This window comes from Martes martes (assembly GCF_963455335.1).
Source record: "Martes martes genome assembly, chromosome: 1".
NCBI lineage: Eukaryota > Metazoa > Chordata > Mammalia > Carnivora > Mustelidae > Martes > Martes martes.
In genome coordinates this window covers 201277496-201299489 of record NC_137888.1, presented here as the reverse complement: position 1 = coordinate 201299489, position 21994 = coordinate 201277496, and the positions used below count along the sequence as shown (strand labels likewise).

The 21994-nt window shown below is 53.9% G+C and overlaps 1 protein-coding gene across 2 annotated transcripts in view; it reads right to left on the bottom strand.

Moving 5' to 3' along the window:
- Positions 1–10093: 10093 nt before the first annotated feature.
- The window catches only part of FYCO1 (FYVE and coiled-coil domain autophagy adaptor 1), a 71592-nt gene continuing 59691 nt past the window's right edge, over positions 10094–21994 (bottom strand). For both annotated transcript variants that reach the window (XM_080827459.1, XM_080827458.1), the window contains exons 16-18: positions 21371–21581; positions 15466–15575; positions 10094–13808 (exon numbers count right to left, since the gene is read on the bottom strand). In XM_080827459.1, coding sequence (XP_080683585.1) covers positions 13733–13808; positions 15466–15575; positions 21371–21581 — 397 coding nt within the window. In that variant the 3' untranslated portion in view covers positions 10094–13732. The remainder of the gene's footprint in view (positions 13809–15465; positions 15576–21370; positions 21582–21994) is intronic.

Sequence of the window (21994 nt, the reverse complement as noted above, 5' to 3'; positions counted from 1 at the left end):
TGCTCCCCCCTCTCAAGTAAATAAATTCTTAAAAAAAATAAAAAAATAATTCAGGTTAGTTAACATGTAGTGTATTACTAGTTTCAGGGCCAGAGTACACTCATCACTTGCCCACAATGCTCAGTGCTCATCACAAGTGTCCTCCTTAATGCCCAACCCCCAGTTACCCTACCCTACCCACACTTCTCTTTGGGTGTTTTTTTTTTTAAGGTTTTATTTATTTATTTGACAGAGAAAGAGAGGGAGAGAGAGAGAGAGTGAGCACAAGCAGGGTAAGCAGCAGACAAAGGGAGAAGACGACTCCCCGCAGAGCAGGGACCCCAATTCAGGCTCGATCCCAGGACCCCAGGATCATGACCTGAGCCAAAGGCAGATGCTTAACTGACTGAGCCACCCAGGGGTCCCTGGGTGCCTGGTTTTCATCTCTTCTCTGGCCAAGCTTATTTCCCAGGTTTGTCCCAATCAGTCCAGTGGAATTTCCAAGGGGGACTATTCTAGGGGGACACAGAGAACTGGGTTTTGACACTTGATCTCAAGGGGGCTTCGCTGGGGTTTCAGTCCCAAGAGTGACTTCCAAAGGGGGCACAGATGCCCTGGACTCTGCCACATCCTCCTTCTCCTCCCTGTCCAAGCAGTAGAGGGAGCACAAAAGGGGCAGCAATGCACAGGCTTTGCTAACCCGTCCTATGTGCAGGCGGCTGGGGGTAAGTAAGCATCTGTCTGGGACCAGCACAGCGACATGGGCCCCTGTGCAACAAACACCACTTACAGTCGAGGGGAGGGTGATGTCCCCAAGGCCAGTGTATGGACAGAGCCATTGCTCGGCTACCATTTCCAGGAGACCCCGGGTGGCTTTTAAGGAACTCAGGAGAATAAGCAACAAGCATGGGACACACCTGAATAACATGGTGCCACGAGGTGGAAAGAACACGACTGGGGTTGGCGTTTCCATTCAGTGCCCTTCCGATAACGCGCTTCTCTGACCACGCATCACGGGGGCCGAGGGGGAGCTGAGGACGTGGGGAGGGGTGGAGGGGGAAGGGGCTGAGTCCTGATCGTGCCTCCTAGGTCTACACTCAGCCTGGAGTTATTTAAGACACATCAGAATGGGTATTTTTTATGAGTTGAGAGGTCGTGTGTTTTTGACCAATGCATGTTAGTTGGGAAAAACAAAACAAAATAGAACAAAACAAAACAAGACGCTAGAGAGAACAAATACCCTGAGAATGACAAACCCTGCATAGCCCCCAACTCACAATGGTCATGCCTGCTTCCAAGGGCTTCCTTTAGGACATGACTGTCCCTACTGTCCCAGACCTAACAGAGCTCCAACCTGGGATTAGACGGGCTGCCATTGAACCCCACGGTGAAGATTTTAAGTACTTTTTATGGCAAATTATCTTGGTTTTTGAATGATTGCATAAACAGAACCATTTTACATTCAGACGAATCTAGGTTTTGGTAGCAGATTTATCCTAAGATAAAAACATTGGAAGAGCCAACACGGGGAAACCCATGAAGAACCATGACTCACCAGACATTTCCAGAAAATACGCCGTGTGAGTGCTTCTTGAAATAAAGATAAAAGAGGGTTTATCGTATCAAATTATGGTTGACGAGAACTTCATCAATGGAAAAAAATCAAGAAACTGAATGAAAGATGGTGTGTTTTCATGATCAAAAAAGAAATCGTCTTGGGATGCCTGGGTGGCTCGGTGAGTTAAAGCCTCTGCCTTCGGCTCAGGTCATGATCTCAGGGTCCTGGGATCGAGCCCCACATGGGGCTCTCTGCTCAGCGGGGAACCTGCTTCCCTTCCTCTCTCTCTGCCTGCCTCTCTCCTTACTTGTGATCTCTGTCTGTCAAATAAATAATTTTTTTAAAAAATCGTCTTTTTTTTTTCCTACCAAAAAATTTTAAAAAACTAATTTTAAGTCCACCCGTCACCACAGGTGCATTCCAGTGGGGTGATTGTTTTGACATAGTCCCCTCGGATGACTGGAGATTTGTTCTGTTGGGGCTGTCTTTCAGGCCTGTGGAACATTCGTTCGTTCAGCAAACACTGGTGTGTACACTGTGAGCCGGACCCTCTCTCCCCACCGAGGCAATAAGAGATTCACGATAGCCGGTTCCCTCAAGATGCTAACCTTCTGGAAATATGGAAGAACCAGGCACTGTGTGGACTCAGACACAGAGGACACCAGGCAAGGCTCTGTCAGCTGCTGTCCCTTGGCTGAGACACGTGAAGAGGCCTCGTATGGCTGACAGACTGGTTTGTAGATCGTTGCGGGGACAAGCTGCACACGGCAGCGCCTCTGGGTGGCCTCTGAACGAGCATCTTTGTGTGTGTTCTGGACCCACGGCAGGGGCCAAACCCCCTCACCCCGCACACGATGCCTGGCGGGAGGCAGATACACTACGTTGAACTTTAACCTTGCTGGAATTTAAAAGTGGTCATTTCTCAAATGTGTAGTTCGAACGTTGGACCTTGGCTGCCAGAGAACTTTGAAGAAAATAGAGCTTGGCAACCTTGAGCGACGCACCTTTATGTCCTTAGGGTAGTAATGGCATCTTGTTCGCTATGAGCAGCCGGACAAGAACGGGTGATCAAGGGAGGGCCGGCTAGAGCGGGACTGGACACAGTGCCTTCCTGTGGCCTGGCGAGAGGCTCGGGTGGCTGCCTGTTGGCTGCCATGGGACAGGAATGTGCTTATAATATCTTCCTTTTGGCCACAGCCAATGTTACAAATGGGTCTGTGCAAGGAAGCCACCAGCCCTGGAGAGCTCCTTCCGTTGCTCTGGTGGCCCTTCTCTGGAAGCCGTCACCGCCGTAGTGTGGTGGTGAAGGACACTGGGTCTACCATGGGCTTCAAGGCCCTGGGAAGGCTGTCATGAAGCATGGAACCTTTGGACACCAACTTCCTGCTATAATAAATGAAAAGCTGTTCCATGTGTCCAGATGGCTCTTTGGTGTTTGTAGTCTTTGAACGGTGGCTTGGCGTCCCAATCCTGACTTGGTCTCATACACTGAAGCTTCCCATGGGGCCAGGTCATGGGATGAGCAAAGTGTCCCCCTCCTCCCCCTACACCCCGGCTCTGGTGCTCTCGTGAGGACCTTTGTCCCACGCTGGCCTCGTCCTCTTCCTTCCACACTCTAGTCGAGGGGCTCTACGCGACTTTGAAGAAAGGGAGACAACCACCGTCCCACACATTTTAGATGCTCAAAAGGAATCTCCTTCTTCGGCAACTCGTTTACCGCGCGCATGATCGCGGAATACCAGGCTGCAGAGTGTGGGCGTGGTCACATCCGCGCTGGCGCGGTGCTCCCGCAGGGTGGTCTCTTTCTCTGCTGTCCCGTCTATTGCCCCTGTTGCGAGTCAGGTCAGTGTCTGCGCCCTTCTGGGACTGGGAATGTTTCTCTCATCCTTTCTATTTTCTTGTGCAGATAACCCCCTAGCTAAGGTCCCCTTCAATGTCTTTCTTTGGCTTTTTATAAAAACCTACAAAAGACACGGAAATGTGTCTCTCTATTTGACTCTTCATGAGTTCTCTCCACGCTTGACATTCTGACTTGTCACACTCGATCCCGGGACTGCGGGCTAAGTGAGAAATCTCTGTGGGCAGATGGAGGCACACCAGCTGGATTTCCCCTCGAGAACGAGCTCCGAGATCGAGTGTCGCCCCCGCAAGGCCCTTTTCTGATCTTATGTGGTCTCCACAGCATCCTTAGGAAGTAGCTACTGTTACATCTCCCACTTAACAGGCGGAGAAACTGAGGCACAGAGCGACTCCCTCCCTTGCCTGAAGCCATAGCTAGGAGGTTTTGGCAGCCGGAATGCATTCATGGTTTCCTGATACTGGAATCTGACCTCTAGGTGCTCTGTTATACTGTCTTCCCCACTGGAGGCCAGGCACTTCCGTCCCAGGGTCAGGTCACACGTTGGAATCCAGGCGTGGCTTTCTTGCCGCAGAGACCCTGAGTCAGGAGTGCGGGGTGACCATGGCCCTGGGCAGGGGAACAAGAGCCCTGTCCCAGGCTTCAATTTCATCCTGGGCCCTCCACTCCCGGCTTCATGCGCTCACTCTTACTGTTGAGTTGTTGCCCCTCTGGGTGACTGTAGAGAAACATTAATTTAACAACGTTGTGATGACTCGAGCTCATAGGAACTGGGCATTTGGTTGTTCACTGGGGAAACTGAGACAGCCATGAGCTGATGTGAATTTTTTTTCAAATTTTAAAGATTCTATTTATTTATTTGTCAGAGAGCACAAGTGGCGGGAGTGGCAGGCAGAGGGAGAGGGAGAAGCAGACTCCCTACTGAGCAAGGAGCCCGATGCAGGACTCGATCCCAGGACCCTGGGATCATGACCCGAGCCAAAGGCAGATGCCTTCATGTAATAAAATAAATAAAATAGGGGCATCTGGGTGGCTCAGTTGGTTAAGCTTCTGCCTTCGGCTCAGGTCAGGATCCTGGAGTCCTGGGTTCGAGTACCACATCGGGCTCTCTGCTTGACAGGGAGTCTGCTTCTCCCGCTGACCTTTCTCCACTTATGCTCTCTCTTTCTCTCATTCTCTCTCTCTCATATAAATAAATAAAATCTTTAAAAAAGTAAAATAATAAAAATAACTCTATGGTATAGAAGATCTACCCTGATACCACCCCCTCCCAAAGCCTGGACAGATCCCGCAGCCTCATTTCCAGGGGGAGCCACTGTGAAGTTTCCAGTGTCCTCTTTCAGAAACATGGGCAACATCGTCCTCTGCATCGTCTTCTGGTGTGCGGGCATGCGCTCCTATGCATGCGCTCCTTCCAGCCACCCCCACAGCCCCCCCCACCCACCTGCTGTGACACCATCTTCCTTGCTGCTGCTGTTGTAGGCGATGCGTGCACGGAGAGTCCTAAGCATGGCGTGGTGTATGTAGTTGGGCGTGTCTGGAGGAGAAGGCAAGTGTTTTCCTGAGGGAGGTGGGACCGGGATGAAAGGGAAGGTACAAGAAGGACAGATCACCAGGCTCCGAGGTGGTCTCTGCCCCCTGTGGTCCCCACACCGCCTTGCCATGCTCCCATTGAGAGCCGTCTCTCTTCCCATGCCTCAAATCTGGGCTGGCCTCGCTGCTTGCTCTGGTCTACAGTGTACGGTCGAAGTGACAGTTCTGAGAGAACACGAGGCTGGGCACGTGCCTTGGCTGTTCTGGAAACCTGCCCAGTCCTCACCTGAACCAGCCTGGCCATCCTGCTGGGGGTGGGGGAGACCATGAGGAACAGGCCACGGTCCCCTGGCCAAGGCCACCGTATGCCAGCCAGCGCCTCCCCTCGCCCCTCCTGCACCCACCACCTCATAGATGCGAGAGGGAGCCCAGCCACCACCAAACGACAGCCAGCCGGCTGCCAGATGATGGGCTGCTGACCTCAGCAATCGGCACGCGTCAGTCCCCAAGAACGCCTGCGTCAACCTGCAGGTCTGGGAAGCTAAATAAGGGCTTCGGGTCTAGGCCACTGGTTTTGAGGTTGCTCGTTACGCAGAATTATTGTGAGAGTAAATAACCCACCCAGCCCTTTGTGTGGAGGATGGTGCCCAGGTAGGGTGTGAAGGTCAAGGACCACCACAGCAAACCCTGCTTTAGGGAAGGGGTATTCTTTCTTTTTTCTTTTTTTTTTTTTTTTTAAATCACTGGATAATCTACATTCTGGTAAAATGAAATGGGTTTAGAGAAAACCACTCCCACAGCCGTCTCAGCACAGTGCGGCGGCTGTGACAAGCTCTATAAATGGTTCAGCCTTCTCAGCCCCTCCCCGGGTCTCGGGGCGACGTATGGCCAGAGCCTGTGAGATTGACTGTACTTCCTACCGACGGTTACTAACTACCCAGTGCTGTGATGAGCTGATCTGCCTCTTTTTTTTGCACAAAGACCTGCCAGTTCCTTGACCTTTTTTATCCCCTCGTCATGTACTCCTTGGGCATCTGATAAAGCCGACTGCCCCCTTCTCAGAATGTTGTAAAATGAATAAAATAAAACATATAAGATTATAAAGAAAATGTCAGTTGAGGTACGATTCTCTAAAATTAGAACAAATGTATGAACTAGTAACGTACATGCCTTTTTCAAAAAAAAATTTTACTTTTAATTTTTTTAAAAATTTATTTGATAGACAGAGATCACAAGTAGGCAGAGAGGCAGGCAGAGAGACAGAGAGAGAGAGATTGGAGGAAGCAGGCTCCCTGCTGAGCAGAGAGCCTGATGCGGGGCTCGATCCCAGGACTCTGGGATCATGACCCGAGCCGAAGGCAGAGGCTTTAACCCAGTGAGGCACCCAGGTGCCCCGTATATGCCTTCTATTATTAATGCATCACGAAGATTCTACCAGCAGGTCTAATGACAACCTTCATTTCAGAGTTGCGATGACATTTTGAGAGTCATAGCTCTCGTTTGGTAGGAAAATATCTGTCCATTTCACTGGTGACAAAGTCACAGGTCTTGCTGACATATACTAGGGCGACACGGTCTTTGTATTCACGATGGAGGGAAGAGCTATATTTTAGTTCTAAGTTGGGGGACAGGTGGCATTCCCCCACCCCATCCACGTTCACGGACCTTCTGAATTCTGGGGATGGGCCCGGTGAGGCGTCTGTGTTTGGCCTGATCTCCTCCAATGTGCATCCATCAGTACCGAACTCCTATTTCTTCCCGTGATCCTTACATTTTGGACAGGAGGGGGACCACTTTGGATTTGGGGAAGGGAATGTTTTTCCGTTTAGAAATGATCTGCCAGTTAGCAGTATGTCCTTGGAGACAGACGCAAGCCATGAGCGAAATCGTGGTCACGGGAGGCTCTGACCTCAGCACAGTTTCCTTTCAGGTATTGGTGGAGAAGCAGCTTCTTCTCCAAGAACGAAATCTCCACCTCTGCCTCCCCCACCCCCACCCCCAGTGCTTGGCCCAGTGGGCGGAGGGAGAATTCCTGGTTCCATATTTAGGGGTCCCTGGTGGAATCAAATCTGGGGACGGATCCATGAGCATGGTTTGCCCCTTTCCTCAAGGTCTAACCAGAGCGGTGACAGGGCAGCGACCCTCAAGGACCCGCTCGGTGACTTGTGAGGGAAGCAGCGTGATGAACCGGACTTGAGATGGGCGTGAATGTGTGATCCTCTCTGAGAACACCCCGCAGTTCTGGGGTGGGGGGGCTTCCCAGCTTGTGGAGAAGGGCCTTCTCTACAAAGACCTTTGGCCCCCCCGCATGGACGCGTCTCTTACGCAGAGGCCTCATGGTGGTGGTGGTGGGGGGGGCGGAGTGGGGATAGCGGCGGCTGCCCTGCCTCAGGACCTTTCTGTGAGAACGTGGCAAGTCCTGAGGCCGACCCCGAGCCAGAGGTACAGGCCCGATGACCTTTGCCATGTCTGCAGCCACCGCCTTCTGTGTTTGGTAAACCGTCCAGGTTTTGCTTCCACTAAAATACTGTTTCACTGGATGTGCTGGTTGGCTTTGGCCACATGGATGCTGCCGTTTTCCACATGGTGCCTTTCCTCCGATGAGAAAGGGGACTTCTGCTAACCCAGACTCCTGCCCGGCCCTCCCTGAGACCTCCGGGAAGGCCCCTCCCACGCATCCTTCTTTCCTCCCCGCCTCTTTGCTCTCCTAGCTTCTGTCCCCCGCACCCCTCCCTCACCCCCTTCCTTCCTCCTGGGGGAGAAGACAGTGCTTGCCTCACTGACCTGGCCCATGGCCATTCCCGCCTCCCCGGGAAGGTTCCTTCTCTCCTCCAGGCTCATTCAGAGACCTCCTTGGCAGCAGAAACCCGGGGACGCTCCCTTCCAACCCCCCAACCTGACATCACCTTCTCTTCGATGATTCTAGGGAGCCCCGGACCCCAAACCAAACCTGGTCTGGCACTGAGGCCTTCCTTTCAGTGAGGACACTCACACGTGTCAGGTTTGCCGACGCCTGACTCCCTTCGCTTGTTTTTGAGCTAAGAGGACAGTCGATTCCAGGTTTCAGGTGGTGCAGCTGCGTCACGGGCAACCGCAGTCAGTCTGTGCCAGGAGGTAGGAGAAAGCCACACCAGGCCCCCTTCTCCCCCCAAGCGTGCGAGGACGGGGGAGGGACGGGGGAGAGACATCAAAGGCCCGAGGTTGGCGATCGCACTCGTGCTCAGCTTCACCATCCTCCAGAAACCACCGGTGTGGGAAACGTAGAAGGCTGACCTTTCTGTCAACCCTAACCCACTTTGAATGGCTTTCATAATAGCTGTGCTCACCCCGTGGTTTCTGATGGCTTTGGCTTCAACTGCTCTCTCAAAAGAAAAGTCCATTTGCTCAGCTCGGGTGACAGGTTTCACCCATCTCTTTGCTTTTCAGAGGTGTGTGGGTGGCAAGCTCCTCTCACCAGATTTTTCCCACGCATCTTCAAACCGAAAGGGCTGACCTGCCGAGAGTTTCCTTCTGGGTCCCCTGGGGAACCTCTACAGCCTTCAGCCCCGTTGGGCAGCATGGCCAGGAGATGCAGGCGTGTCCCAGGGCCACGGAGCCTGCAGACACTGGGCTGGGCCCAGATTCTTGGCATTGAATGTGGGGTCTGGAGAGCCTGGAGCAGACTTTGGTCATCTCTGGTCACTCCGTGGTTTGGCCAGCAGGGTAGGGTGCGGGTGGGGGCTTTGACACGGATGCCCCCAGGTCCTAGCCCCCAGTGCAGCACTCTCAGCCATGAGGGTCTCTGTTGGTTCCTGTTCTAGCCTCCAGCCCGCGCTGCCACCAGTCTCTGGCAGGACGGTTCTGCTACTAAGGAGCTCCCGTTGCTTTGTTCCGGGCCCTGGATAATCCAATCTTCCATTACTTTAACTTTACTTTAACTGGCTCACTGGACAGGAAGAGGCTCGACTTAAGGGCATCATTAGTACATGAGGGGGGTACCGGGTGGGGGGAGGGGCAGGATCGAGAGACCTCTCCCCTCCATCCCGCACCTCCCCCTGCAGGCTTGCCCTTTGCCCTTCTCTGCCATGTGAGTTTTGGGAACTTCTGTGCCTGGCCAAGTTGGCCAATGGGACTATTGGTGGCCTTATAGCTGACCCAGCATGGGGACCGACCAGTATCCTCACTGAGCACTGTTGAGCACATCTGTGTCTGGCATGGTGCTTCACACGGTGGGGGTGAGGGAAGAGGCCACACGAGAATCTGGGCACAGGGAGACGGAGGGAGGAGGAAGGGAGATGGAGGGAAGGGGGGCTGGGGGTGTTCTCTGGGGCGCGAGGCACTCGAGAGAAGGAGTCCCTGTCATCCCTGGATGCAGGGTGTAGGGTGAGTGTGGATGGACCATCTAGGCTGAGCTCAGGCTGACTGGTCCAGGAGTGACTGCGTCATGCCCCTCTGGGTCTGTGTCTGGTCTCTGCTGACCCAGCCGGAGTAGCTAAGTTGCAGCGGCAATGTGACTCCTTCCTCTGCTGGCTGCCTTGGCCCGGTGGTCTTGCTGAGCCTTGTACCCCAGATCGACTGATGGTGGTTTGAGGAAGTCAATGACCTTCCCCCTGACCTCACTGTTCTGGGAAGTCAGCAGTGTGCTCTTTGCTCACGGTGCTCTGTGAGCAGCCCAGGAGAGCCAGGTAGCTCAGGTGGCAGAGGGCAGTAGGTTGAAATGATGATGATACCTTGGCTCTAGTGGGTCTGAACACTGACCTTGGGGTAGACAGGGAAGGATCCAGATCCTGGGCCACATGGCAACCTCTGAGTATCTGCTGGCTTGAGCCCTTCCAAGAAGCCAGAGTACAAGCCAATGCTCTGTCTCGACAGGGCAACTCAACTCCGAGTCTGGCCTAGGTAAAAAAAAATTTTTTTTAATAAAGAGATTCTATTTATTTGATAGAGGGTGGGGAGCAGGGAGGGAGAGAGAGAGGGAGAGAATGAGCAGAGGGTGGGGCAGGCGGAGGCAGAGGGAGAAGCAGGCTCCCCGCTCAGCGATGCGGGACTCGATCCCAGGACCCCAGGATCATGACCTGAGCTGAAGGCAGACGCTTAACGACTGAGCCCCCCAGGCACCCCAGGCCTGGGTGACTCGATCAATGGGCCTTATATCCCGGTGGAATGAAAGACAAGGCTACTCCCAATGTCAGAGTGTTTGCTTTATTTAAATCCTGAGGTTAAAAATAAAACTGTTCCAAACGGTGCAGCAGATGCTTTTATAAAGGACTATGTCTTGGGATACAAAAGTTTCTCACCCCCACTGCGCAGGTGGGTGTTGGCATTTGATGTGCTTTTGGGTAATTCTTTGGCAGGTAAGAATGCAATGGGTCCCCAGACCCACTATCCCCTAAGGCCTTGAGAACTGAGGATTCGTCAAGGAAAGTGCGATTCTGATTCGGAAGCCACCCAAGGGAGGCGTGGATGTTGCTCGGCGGCCCCCCAGAGGCAGGAGCATCTCTGGAGAACATTCACCATGAGGTTCTAACGAAGCCTGTTCATCGGCCATGTCTCCTGAAAGCTAGACTATTATTTTAAAAAAGTGATTAGGAGGGAAAAGGCATGATTAATTCAGTCTTTCCCGTCTCCTAGAAGAATCACAATGCAATGAAAAAAACTCCAGGTTTCCACTAAGAAGCATCTTTTGCTAAGTATTTTGTAAACATGACTGACTGGCTCACTGGTCTCAGCAAGGCGACTCCTGGTTCTCTGAATCACCGACACTTCTCTCTGCTTTCCTTTCAACCCCTCGGAGCCAGGGATAGGGATCTCACTTGTAGCTATGAAGGTGGACTTTAAAAAATGAAACTCCTAAAAAAACTTATAAATCAGCAGACATCTATCTAATCAGTATCCCGTAAAGCACAGACTCTGAGAAGTCAACCCCGCCCCATCGGGATTTTCTTCCAATTGAGTCTAGAATGGCTCACCCACCCAGAGAGTGGTGAACTGAAGAATTTCAGAAAAACCATCCCCTTGATTTTTTAGTTACATTATGTGGCTTTTCCTTTTCTACTTTTCAAACCCTGGAGGGTTTTTCAGTTCTAGATTCCTTCTTGGTTTAGTTGACCTGGAGTACAGCAGGCTCCGGCCACATTCTCGGGCAAGGTCGATTAGTGGCTCCTGAGGCAGAGGTGAACAAAGCAGCGGGATCAGTGCTATAAAGCGAGCGGCTGTTATTCAGAGAGCTGGGTCATCGGGGGCTGCTGGAGTTTTGCTTTGTTGTTTTGTTTTGTGTTGTATAGTGATCTAGGGTCCCATTGATGATTTCTAGTATAATTCTGTCTACTGGCTGGGGCTACTGCATTTAATAGTTGATCTTCATTGTCATCTGCATTTTTTTACATGAGTATCCCAACCCCAAAAAACTCAGTTAAGCCGGGAACCTGTTTAAGATAAAAATAAAGCTATTTGTATGAATCACGCTGAAATAGGCCACCACATTCTCTAGTCACATAATGCACAGCAAACCTGAGCTCGCATGGCAAAATACCGAGGGAAACAGTCTGTCCAGCACAAAAATAAATAGGCTGCAGAGTCAGAACGTGACTGCTGCAGGAGCGGGCAGTCCTCTGAATGACTGTAGTCAATGTTCCAGGGGGTACACACCACGAGGGGCCCCTGCTCTCCAGGAGGAGTGGCTCTGGGCCAGCTTCGCAAGAGCCAAGTGGTTTTTAAGCTGTAGTTGGTCCTCTGCCGGGCTGAGTGACAGAGGTTCACCGGGGGGCTTGGATGGAATGTTCCAGGCCTTTCGCAGGAAACTCAGGAGCAGTTAGCTGCTCAGGATGGTGGTGACACCATCAGCTGGCCGGTCTCCACGGCATCCTGGAAAAGCATTCAAAACAAGACCCCAGACTGCTTTGGGTTCTCTTCTGCTAGTTTCCTTCTTTGGTAAACCACGCATCCCGATTACCCTTCCTAGAGGAGAGGGTGGGCTCCAAGGCAAAGATAACTTGCTCTGGAACAATCCTCAGGCTGTGCGGCACACCTATGAGGACAAGCGTGAGGCCAGGGAGTCTCTGGGAGCCTGGCTGCTTACTGCCTTGGTGCTGAGCACAGTCAAGGCCTTGGCCACTGGGAGATGCAAGGACCCTGGTGGTTTTCTGCCAGAGGTGGCTGGTTGTGCTAAGGAAAGAGCGTGAGAGGTTTGGCTTCTCTCAGTGTTGATCTCTCCGGAAGGTTCTGTTCACTACCCCCTCCCCCCGCTCTGCCTAAGCTGACTGCAAGTGGCCAAGCCCCCTATCTGAGGGAAAGCTCTGAGCCCATCATGGAGGTTACTTCCCTCCACCCCTGCCCCACGAGTCGCCTCTGTTGGGTGGTGGCTGCGGCGTCTGCGCCGGACCCAGCCTGGGAGCCCTGACCTGTACTGGAGCTCTCAACATCAGCCCGACCAGGACTGTGGGGGACAGAATGAAGCTTCCATGTGGTGTGACTTGACTGGTCACCAGAGACCAGCTGGGGAACGGGCTGGGCCTAGCGCTCAGATCCCCAGACACCCTGCCCAGCACGCTCCCTCAGCCCTGGCCGAAGTAGGCCCCGTCATCAGATGGCTGCTCACCTGTGAAGTGTCCGAGCCCTGACTTCAGGCTCCGGCCCCGAGGCCATGGAAGGTGAGCTCCCTACGGTGGGAGGAGAGAAGGGCCACAGACAACAGGAAGTGGGCAAACGGGGTGCCGGGGAACAGATGGGTAGGGAGTGGGGACCAAGAAGTGAACTCAAAGCAGGTCCGTGAATTGTGCCTGTTGTACTCGGGTTACTGACGACTTCTGCTGAGAAGGCCCGGATGTCTGGAAGTGGTTCTTACCCTGATTATGATCATTAGTAAACATGTCTGCGGACGAGGCAGCAGCTCTTATTTTACAAACAGAGACAGCCCAGGAGCTCAGTAGTGAGTCCTAAGGGCCACACTCAGGGCTGCCTTGTGGTCACGGTGTCGCCGTCCGCGCAGACAGCCGCTGCAGGACGTGTCCTCCGTGTGGTGGCTTCGGTTTCCCCAAGCATCTTTGGTTCTGATTTCTAGGCCAATGTTTTCAACTACTGAGAGGCCTACCTGAGAGAAGGGCTTTGCGTGAGGACAGGACGTCTCAGACAGAAGGGCCGGGAAGAAAGTGCACCTAGAGGCCCCTCCAGAGTTGCTGTGCTTTGGAGTAACCCTAAATTTAGCAGGGCAGGAGGGGACAGAGTCCTGACGGAAGAGGCTGGTGGGGGTTTTGGGAGAGCCCCCTTCCCCCCGCCTCAGGCGCCCTGACTCTCCTGCCGGCCCTGTGGCCTCCTCTGCCCGGGAAGAGGGCCTTGCAGCCTGAGGAGTCCCAGGGTCTGGCCAGGACATCCTGGCTCGTGGTCACCCAGGGTCCCTGGGCCCCCGCTGGGCAGAGTGCGGCATTTCTCTCCACGGGCAGAAGCTGGGATCACTGACGCCGGCCTGTGCAATTCTCCATGGGAGGCCGGGAACCAGCGTGGCTCCGGGAGAGGCTGAAGGTTCCTGAGTGTTTAAACCTTTGGCAGAGTGTCCCTTTGGGTGTGAGGACAGTTGGGAAATGTTGCTTGAGCCCTTAAAAGCCATGGGGGCTAAGAGTGACGGTGCACAGTGCCGAGTACACGCGCTCCAGACGGCATAGTGCTGAGGGGCGGCCGGAGGCCTGTCTCCCAGAGTCACACATTGGTCACATACGGAGACGTTGCCTTTTTTTTTTTTTTTTTTAGTGCTTTATGTGACAGGTGAGCAAGAGTAGTGTTTCCTGTGGATAAAGTGAAACTATCAGAATCTAGAAGCCAGGTGCTTGAGGCTACGGGAAGTCACTTCCATCGTAGATCACAGGCCTGTCAACCGTCAAGTGATAAAACACTTTCTTGGAGACAAACCTGAGGAAACAGAAGTGGAAAAGGAGGGTGTCACTGGGAGTGTCGAAAGCCGGGCGGCAGCGGTGGCGGCTAGGGCCTGGCTGGGCGTGTGTGGGGGCTGCGTGCCTGTGGGCTGGTCGGGGAGCCTTTTGGGGGAGCAGAGGCCTGGGCCCCTCGCTCCGTCTCCTGTCTGTCCAGCAGAGCTCTCCCCAGGCGTGGGTCTGGGGAGCCTTCCCTGGGGTTTGGTACACAAACACACAAACACTACTCTGAAGCTGTGGGGGGACCTGGGGGCTGCGGGGGAGCAGTGCAGGGAGCGGACTCTGCGATGAGGTTTCTGGAGGAGGCGAGTATGGATCTCAGCCCCGCTGGGCACCAAAATCCATCCATGGTTTAGAAATCTCCGGCACGGAGTAAGGTCAGGGTGGGTCACAGCACCATGGCTGCCTCTGGTGGGAACTAGGGGCCTGCCTGGGGCCTGGGACTGCTTCTGCCCTGAATGCGCCTCCCCTCGGCCTCTCCGACAGCCCACCGGGAATCTCAGTGACGTGGTGACAGTGCTCACTGCCTCTGCAGAGACAGGGCTCTGGAGGCTTTGGAGCTCTGAGGGCAGCTCTCTGGATACCCTGGGCCTTTGCCCCACGAGTCTAGCAAATTCAAGGTATGTTTGTGCTCATGGGGATAGGCAGGGGAGGAGCGGGAGAGGGGGAAAGTGGGAAGCCCCTTCTCTCAGCCCCTCCTTTGGCAGATGGCCTTGGCCACAATCCCTAGGTGCTCAAGGCCGGGAGGTGCTGAGGGGGGCGGCACAGCTTTCCCCTAGAGCACCCCAGCCAGTTACTCCGCCTAAAGCCAAGTGCCCCGTGTGGGGGGATGTGAGCGCTAGCTCAGGGCCCCACACAGGGAGGATGTGGCTGGGTGCCGGTCAAGCAGGGCTCCTAAAAAAGGCGGCCCCAACAAAGGGCTTATGCTGAAGCCAGAAGACTTGGGTGGATCTTCACCCGAGGGATGGGTCCCTGCAACCTTAACCGCCCCGTCTCCTGTCTCCATGAAGTGGGGGCCCAGGCTGCCGGCAGATCTCAACCAGTGGGTTCCTCTCCCCAGCTTCCTTCCCATGCACCCATCCACTCACCTACCCTTCCTTCCTTCCCCTTCCCTTTCCTACCCTACCCTAGCCTTCTCTTCCTTCTTTCCTTCCACTGTTTCTACTGAGCCCCTCCTTTGGGCTGGGCAGTGGGAGCCTGGACATCCGAGAGAGGCAGGAGGGCGTACTGGTTAAATCCAGAGCCTGGAGGCAGGCCCTCTGGGTTCCAACCTGGCTCTACCACCACCAGCTGTGTGACCCGTGTGACCACCAGCCCCTGGTCCTCAGTCCCTTGGCGGCACCATGAAGAGAACAGTAGTTCCTATCCATGGATGAGCCGTGGGGCTGAAGTGAGTCAGTAAGAGCGGAGGGTCGGGGACTCACGTGACATGTGCTAAGACTCTGTAAGTACTAGCCTGTGTCTCAATAAATCTGTAGCACACACTAGACCACCACAGTATAGGGCTCTAAAAAAAAGAGAAACTATTAATAATAAATTACTGATAATTAAATAGCCTCTTTCAAACGTCCACCCCTGTTCTCGCAGCCAGGTGGCAGGTGAACCCTTCCGGATGCTGACGGGTGAGACGGCCCTACCTGGAAAAGGTGTTGTCGAAGATGAGCATGTAGATGCCCGGCGCACGGACCTTGAGCTGGCCCTGGATGTTCTCCTTGTGGGAGCTGCACCGGGTCGTGGGGATAAGGACCTGGGAGAGAGAGCACATCAGAACAAGTGTCACAGATGCTGAGAGGGCCTGTGGGTCCTCTGGGCAGACCCTTTATTTTGGGGAAGGAACTAGGCCCGTGAGGGTAGAGTTCCTGTCTGAGGTCGCAGCTGAGCAAGGTTGGGGCTGGGGTCAGTCTCCGGACCGGGGTTGGGGGTATGCCTGGGATCAGTCCCAGGAGTGTTGGGGGGTATGTCTGGGATCAGCCCAGGAGTAGGAGTGGTACCTAGGATCAGCCCTAAGACTGGGGAGTGGGGGGACCTTCTACATTCCCTGCATTTGTTGACGACCTGGGGTAGGGGAGGAAGCTGTGGGCATGAATTTCACTCAGAATCATGAACTCGTCAGCGCCCCAAGAGGAGTGGTCCCCAGCCTCCTCTGACCACAGCCCATGCCAGAATGTTCCACCACCTGGAGGAGCAGGCCTTTTTTGACTTCAGGAAGCCGGGGTGTATTTGAGGTAAAATCTGGCTGGCTGGCTCCTGCTGGGCCTTGTGCTGCCCGGGGTAAGGGGTGCTTCACAGGACAGGCAGAACCTCTGCCCATTCCCGTCTCTTCACAAGCGTTTTGTGAAGCCACTGAGCCCTGCCCGCTCTGGCCTAAAGAGACCTGGCCCCACCTGTGGCTTCTCACTTGGCCCCAGCAGGCTGCCTCTCCTGCCGGCCCCCTGCAGGTCCATGGGCCCCACGGCCCTCTCATCTTTCCAGGCATCAGCCTCAGCCTCCTATTTACCCTCTGCCTTCCCCAAGAATGAGAGATTAGTTCCAGGAAATAGCTGTTTTCTCAGGACACGTTCTAAGGGTCTCACTGTCGGGGGGCAAAGCCGAGCACAGGGCGAGCGCTGGACGGGTCCGGGTGTGTGTGCGTGTGTGGGGGGTTGGTCCTCTGGATGGCCAGTCTTTCTCACGAGGGTAACGTCTGCTACCTGCAGACCAACTAAGACATTGTATAAAACTAAAGATATAGTCGGTTGCCTGGCTGATAGGAAATGAGGAAATGAGGAAATGGGAAATAAGACAGAGCCAACTGAAACTCAGAAAGATTTTAGAAGTGATCGATACCCCAGTGGGTCTGGTCTCAGAAAGCATCCTTCAGCCGCCCATGTAGGCTGACTACACGTGAAAGGTCACACAGACAGAGGCTTTGCAGACCATGGCTAATACTGAGCAACTTGGGAGCTCCTAGCGTGGCGGGCTGCCCCAAAAGTGAGCATTTTTATTCTTTACGAAATTAAGTGCTGCCCCCTTCTCAGAAACACAACTTTGTGAAATTCCATTATCTATTCCCTTTAAACATTGTTTTACCCTGAACAAAATGACTGAATCCAAAATGCTTCTAATGATGTGAAGGCTTTTTCAACTTACACTTGAATACAGAGGCACATTTCTGGAAACCCTACACATTGGCCACAGGGTTCCTAATGTGAAGTTAAGTTTCCACAAAAGGTTCTGCCCTCAAAGATCTTGTGGTTTAACAGAGACAGCAGATGAAAAAACCGTTCTGTTACAACAGTGAGCATGTTGTGAGGGGAGAACTGGGAGGGGTGCCCATCCCAGCCCTGGGGGAGGAGGGGAGAGAGGCACAGGGCCAGGGCAGGTATCCTGGAGGAGGGGACGCTCAGCTTGGATGAGGTAGGTAGTTTGAAAGAGGCCTGGCTGTCCCAGGCAAAGGGAAAAACATCTTCAGAGACATGGGAGAAGACCTAAGATTTACTCTCCCAAGAGATAACCAAAAACAGACAGAATGTACAAGACACTGGACATCAGGCAACAGAGGACAGTGATCTCTGAGGGAACAGGTGGACCCCACACCTGCCCCAGCTCACCACTTTCAGATGAGAAGGGAGCAACCACCAGAGGGGACAAACAGAAAACGAACAGTAAGATGACCGACTCAACCCTAACCAATCAATAAACACATTAAATATAAACAGTCTATAATCCCAAATAAAAGGCAAAGGTGATCAGGCTGACCCAACCCTCATCATGCCCACAAGCAGAGACAATTTAAATATAAAGACACAAATAGGTTAAAAGTAAAAGCACGTTAAAAAGATACACTGTGGTAGCACTAATCCAAAGAAAGCTGGATTGACTACATTACTATCAGACAAAACAGACTTTATATCAAGGGATGTGGCCAGGGATAACTTCACGACAAAGGTGTTCATGCACCAGGAAGATGGACCAACCCTTCACACTGATGCCCCTCATGAGAGCTTCAAACACATGAAGCCGAAAGTGGTAGGATTCCAAGGAGAAATAGGTAAATTCACAATTAGTGGTTGTATATTTCAATGCCCCTCAATAATTGATGGAATGACAGACAGGAACTCAGTAAGAAGATGGAAGCTTCGAAGAACAGTATCAACTAACTCAACCCAAGTGACATTTATGGAACATGCCACCTGACTGTGGCAGGACACACCTGCTTTTTGAGTGCACGGGGAACACCCAGTAGGCCATCTTCTTGGCCATCAAAACAAACAAACAAACAAACAAACCCACCTCATAGTTAAAAGGATTCAAGTTATATGGCCTGTTTTCTGAAGACAATGTAGTTAAAATAGGAATAAACACATCTCTGGGCCAAAAATATGTGTAAACTAAATAACACACTCTTAAATAACACATGGGTCAAAGAGAGAACACATATCAAAAGGGAGATCCCACAGGAACGGGAGAGAGCGTAAGAAGTGTGTTCCCGATACCACAGGACATTTGCACTGGCTGGGAGCTGGTGGTGGTGAGGGAGTCGTAAGGGCCGGAGACAAGCCTGGAGGGGAAAAAGATGCCTGAGGACACACTCTGGGTGGGATCTGGGGCTAGCCACTTCTATCCTTGGTCTCAATACATTCCACTAATGTCCTATTGTATTCTAATTCCACCTGGGGCTGAGAATTCTGGGAGGTTCCAAGGTTGGGTCTGCTTCCGGTCTGTAACCTAACAATGCTGAGCCTGGGCACTTCAGCAAGCACAGGTGGGGAGGAGCCGCTGGACAGGAAGGCTTGCTGTTTACACGGGGGTGTCTGGGCACTCCAGCCCTCAACCTTGGTGTTTGCTCCCTTGACTGTGAAGCAACAACCGAGAGCTCGTTAGGCAGGTCGCCTGAAGAGGGTATGTCTAAGACAATGTGCTTCATTTCTTTAGAACATTCTAGACCATAGACTTTTCATTCATCTCAGTTCTGGTATTCTCACTGTGGTCAAAATCTATGAGGTCATCTCTTATGCCAAAGCTCATGCAGCTGAGGTGGTGGGGGGAAGATGGGAGTTCTGGAATAAACCTGAGGCAGGTCTCCGCTGGGTGAGCTCTGGGAGTACCTCCCACCAGCCTCCGGGGCCTCCACGGCTGAGCCCTCATTCATGCCAAGTGTCTGCAAGACAGTCCAAGCTGCTTTTATGGATACGTGGATAGGCTCCCGTGGGCCGGGGCTCTAGTGCAAAGTGAGGTTTCTATGCTGGATTGAAGAAGTGAGTCACAAAAAGCTACACAGACAAAGAGGGGGGTGGTTGCTGGGGGGTGGGGGTTGCAGAGTGACTGCTCGTGGGGATAGTTTCTTTGGGGGGGATGATGAAAATGATCTAAAATTAGAGTGGCGACAGTTATACAACGCTGTGAATACACTGTATGGCTTAAATGGGTCGATTATTTGGTATATGAATTATATCTCAATAAAGCTGTCTAAAAAAAACACAAAGTTAAGGTTCTTGCTCCCGGTCCTGGTTCCTCCTCTGACTCTCTGCAGCCCCAGGTGGGCTGTTGAGTTTCTCTGGCCAAACATGGGTCCTCTGCCCAGAGAGAGGGGAGGGCCTGGGTCCTGTTCCACGCTAGGTCCCCAGGCTTCAGGACAGGGTTGGCACACACGTAGCCTCAAGTCCTGGATGGACCATCTCTTCAGTCAAGGGTTTCCCCAAATTCCCAGCTTCTAATCTCAGTGCCGAGGCACGACCTCGACCAAGGAGGCATTCTGGAGAGGAGGTGGCCCTGGGGGGCTGGGCAGTGTCTGCTGGGTGCGGTTGGGGACAGGGCTGACCTCGTCCGTGCAGCTCCCGCTACGAGTCCTGGTTTGGCCCAAGGCCTCCTCCCCTGATGGCTGCCCCCTGGGTGCCTGCCCACCCTCAGCACGACACTATCTGGAACCGTGGTCATCTGTTCATTGGGGGGCGGCGGGGGGGCTCTCTCTTCAAGGGCAGAGCCACGTTGTCCCTTCTCTTCCTAGCTCTGATAGGTGCCAACAGAGCCCAGGGCTGAGCAGAAGCTCGGCAGGTGACTCTGAGCACAAGGCAAGCCCCCTGTGTCTACACCTCCACAATCACACCCTTGAGCGCTGTCACTTTCTCTGCATGTAAGCCTGTTAAGACCCAGGCTGGTCAGGGGATCCCGGGGGAGTCCCCCAGACAGAGGCTGAGGACGTGGCTCTGGGAACAGGTTCCTAGGCTGATGTCTATCCAGGGCTCCTCAGGCACTAAAAACAGCCACCGCATGGCTGGCTGAAGGCAGACTGCACCTGACCGCCAGGCTCGCTCGCCCTATCTATGGGCGCCTTCTGCCCCCTGGCGGCCACTCTGAGAAACACACTGGCAGTCCTGACCCCCAGAAGCCACCTGAAGGCTGGAGAGGAAGGCTCCTCCTCCAGGTCTCCGAGGCCCAAATCCTGGTAGGAACCACACGGATCTCCCAGGGCCAGGAGTGACTGAGCAAGGGGAGAGGCCCAGGGCTCAGCCACATGTGGGCAGGTGGCCTGGCAAAGGCCCCCGCCTGAGCCCCCTGCAGCTGGCAGCCCACACACCGGAGGGAATCAGGGATATTCTCATGCACACTGCACAGGAGTCTCCTTCCACGTGACTTCAAGTTGTTCTCCCCCACCTTGCTTCTTGCCAAGGTGGACATGGACATTTCTACACGGTACAGCAGCCTGATGTCCACCCTAAGCTCCCGGCTGGCCTCACCGGTCCTTCCACCAATGCTGATTCAAATGGGACTCGGGTTTCCACCCAAACGAGCTCTGCCTCCCCTCGTACTGATTCAGCCACCTGCCAAGTCCTGCTCAACCTTCTGTTCTGGGCTCTGGATGCCACCCCATCCTTTCTGCTCTGGCTCCCAATCCCTTGAGCTAGGCCCGTGGCTCGCAACCTTGGCTGCTCACCAGACTCACCCAGGGGAGCCTGTGTCCCAGCCACAGGGACTCTGACGGAGTGGTGTGGCTGTGGCCTTGGGAGTGGGTGTTTCTAACATGTAGCCAAGACTGGGATCCGCAGTGCGGGCCATCGTCAGCACCCCATGCTTAGACTGTCTTAGGACTTTATGGACTGGGATCCGCCACCACGACTTTGCGCGCCACCGCCCCAGTGCACAGCGGCTAGGTGTCTCTAAGGTGAGAGGCCAAACACCCCAAGCTCATGACACGGTGACCCATTCTTGCTCTGCATGGCTCTGTTAACAAAATGACCCTGAGACTCGGTCGCACGTCTATATCCTCTGGTGATCTGTCCCCAAGTCAGACAGAAGCTGTCTGACACAGGAGCAACCTTCAGACACCTGAAGACAGCACTGTCCAGCCTCTAGGCCTTTCCCTCCTCAAGCCGGCTAAGGCCAGGTGCTTTGCCTGCCCCGTGGGATGCAGCCCAGAGGGCTTGTCCCCTGCTTTCTCCACGTGTCCTTCTCATGGCTGTGGCCCAAACAGTCCAGGTGAGGCCTGCCCAGCAGAAGGCGGGACTGGCTGCGGCCCTGCACTGGGAAAGGTCAGCCCAAGCCCCCTGCGGGGAGCCGGCTTACCTTACACTGATCCAGCGGTGTGTCCTCTGCCTCCTGGAAGACCACGCTGAAGGAGATGCTCTTGGGGTCGGAGGAGAAGACCCAGCTGATGGTGAGGCCTGCCTCGGCCACGGTGATGGGGATGACGCTGTAGGTACTGGACCGCACGAACAGCTCCCTGTTGCTCTCCCCGAAGTTGGCGATCTCGTCCACCGTGAGAGGTAGTTTTATCCTAAAATTCAAATGCAAAGAGGGCCCTGATCAAACTGGCAACGTACCTGAGCCCGCCAGAAAGTTCACCTGCGGCTCAGAGGTTGGGGGGAACATTGCCCGATGTGTTTGATTACGGGAGAAGCCTGGATGTGTAGCTCCCATCCACGGAGAGCGCTGACCAGGTGTTGGGCATGGTGGCCGGCACTGGGGACACAGAAGTCAAACATGGGGATGACCATCCTTGCCTGCGTGGGGCTGGCACGTCCCCAAAGGCGGCCGGAGGTGAAGCCTGGCCTGCGGTGCTCTGTGCCTCCACGCATGGGAAGTGGCTACAGAGGCCTTAGCTTTCAAGAGCCCTCCTGAAGCTTCCAGCTGCCCAGCTGGCCCTCTCCTCTCTCCAGGTCCAGGCTGCCCTCTATGTTAACTGGCACG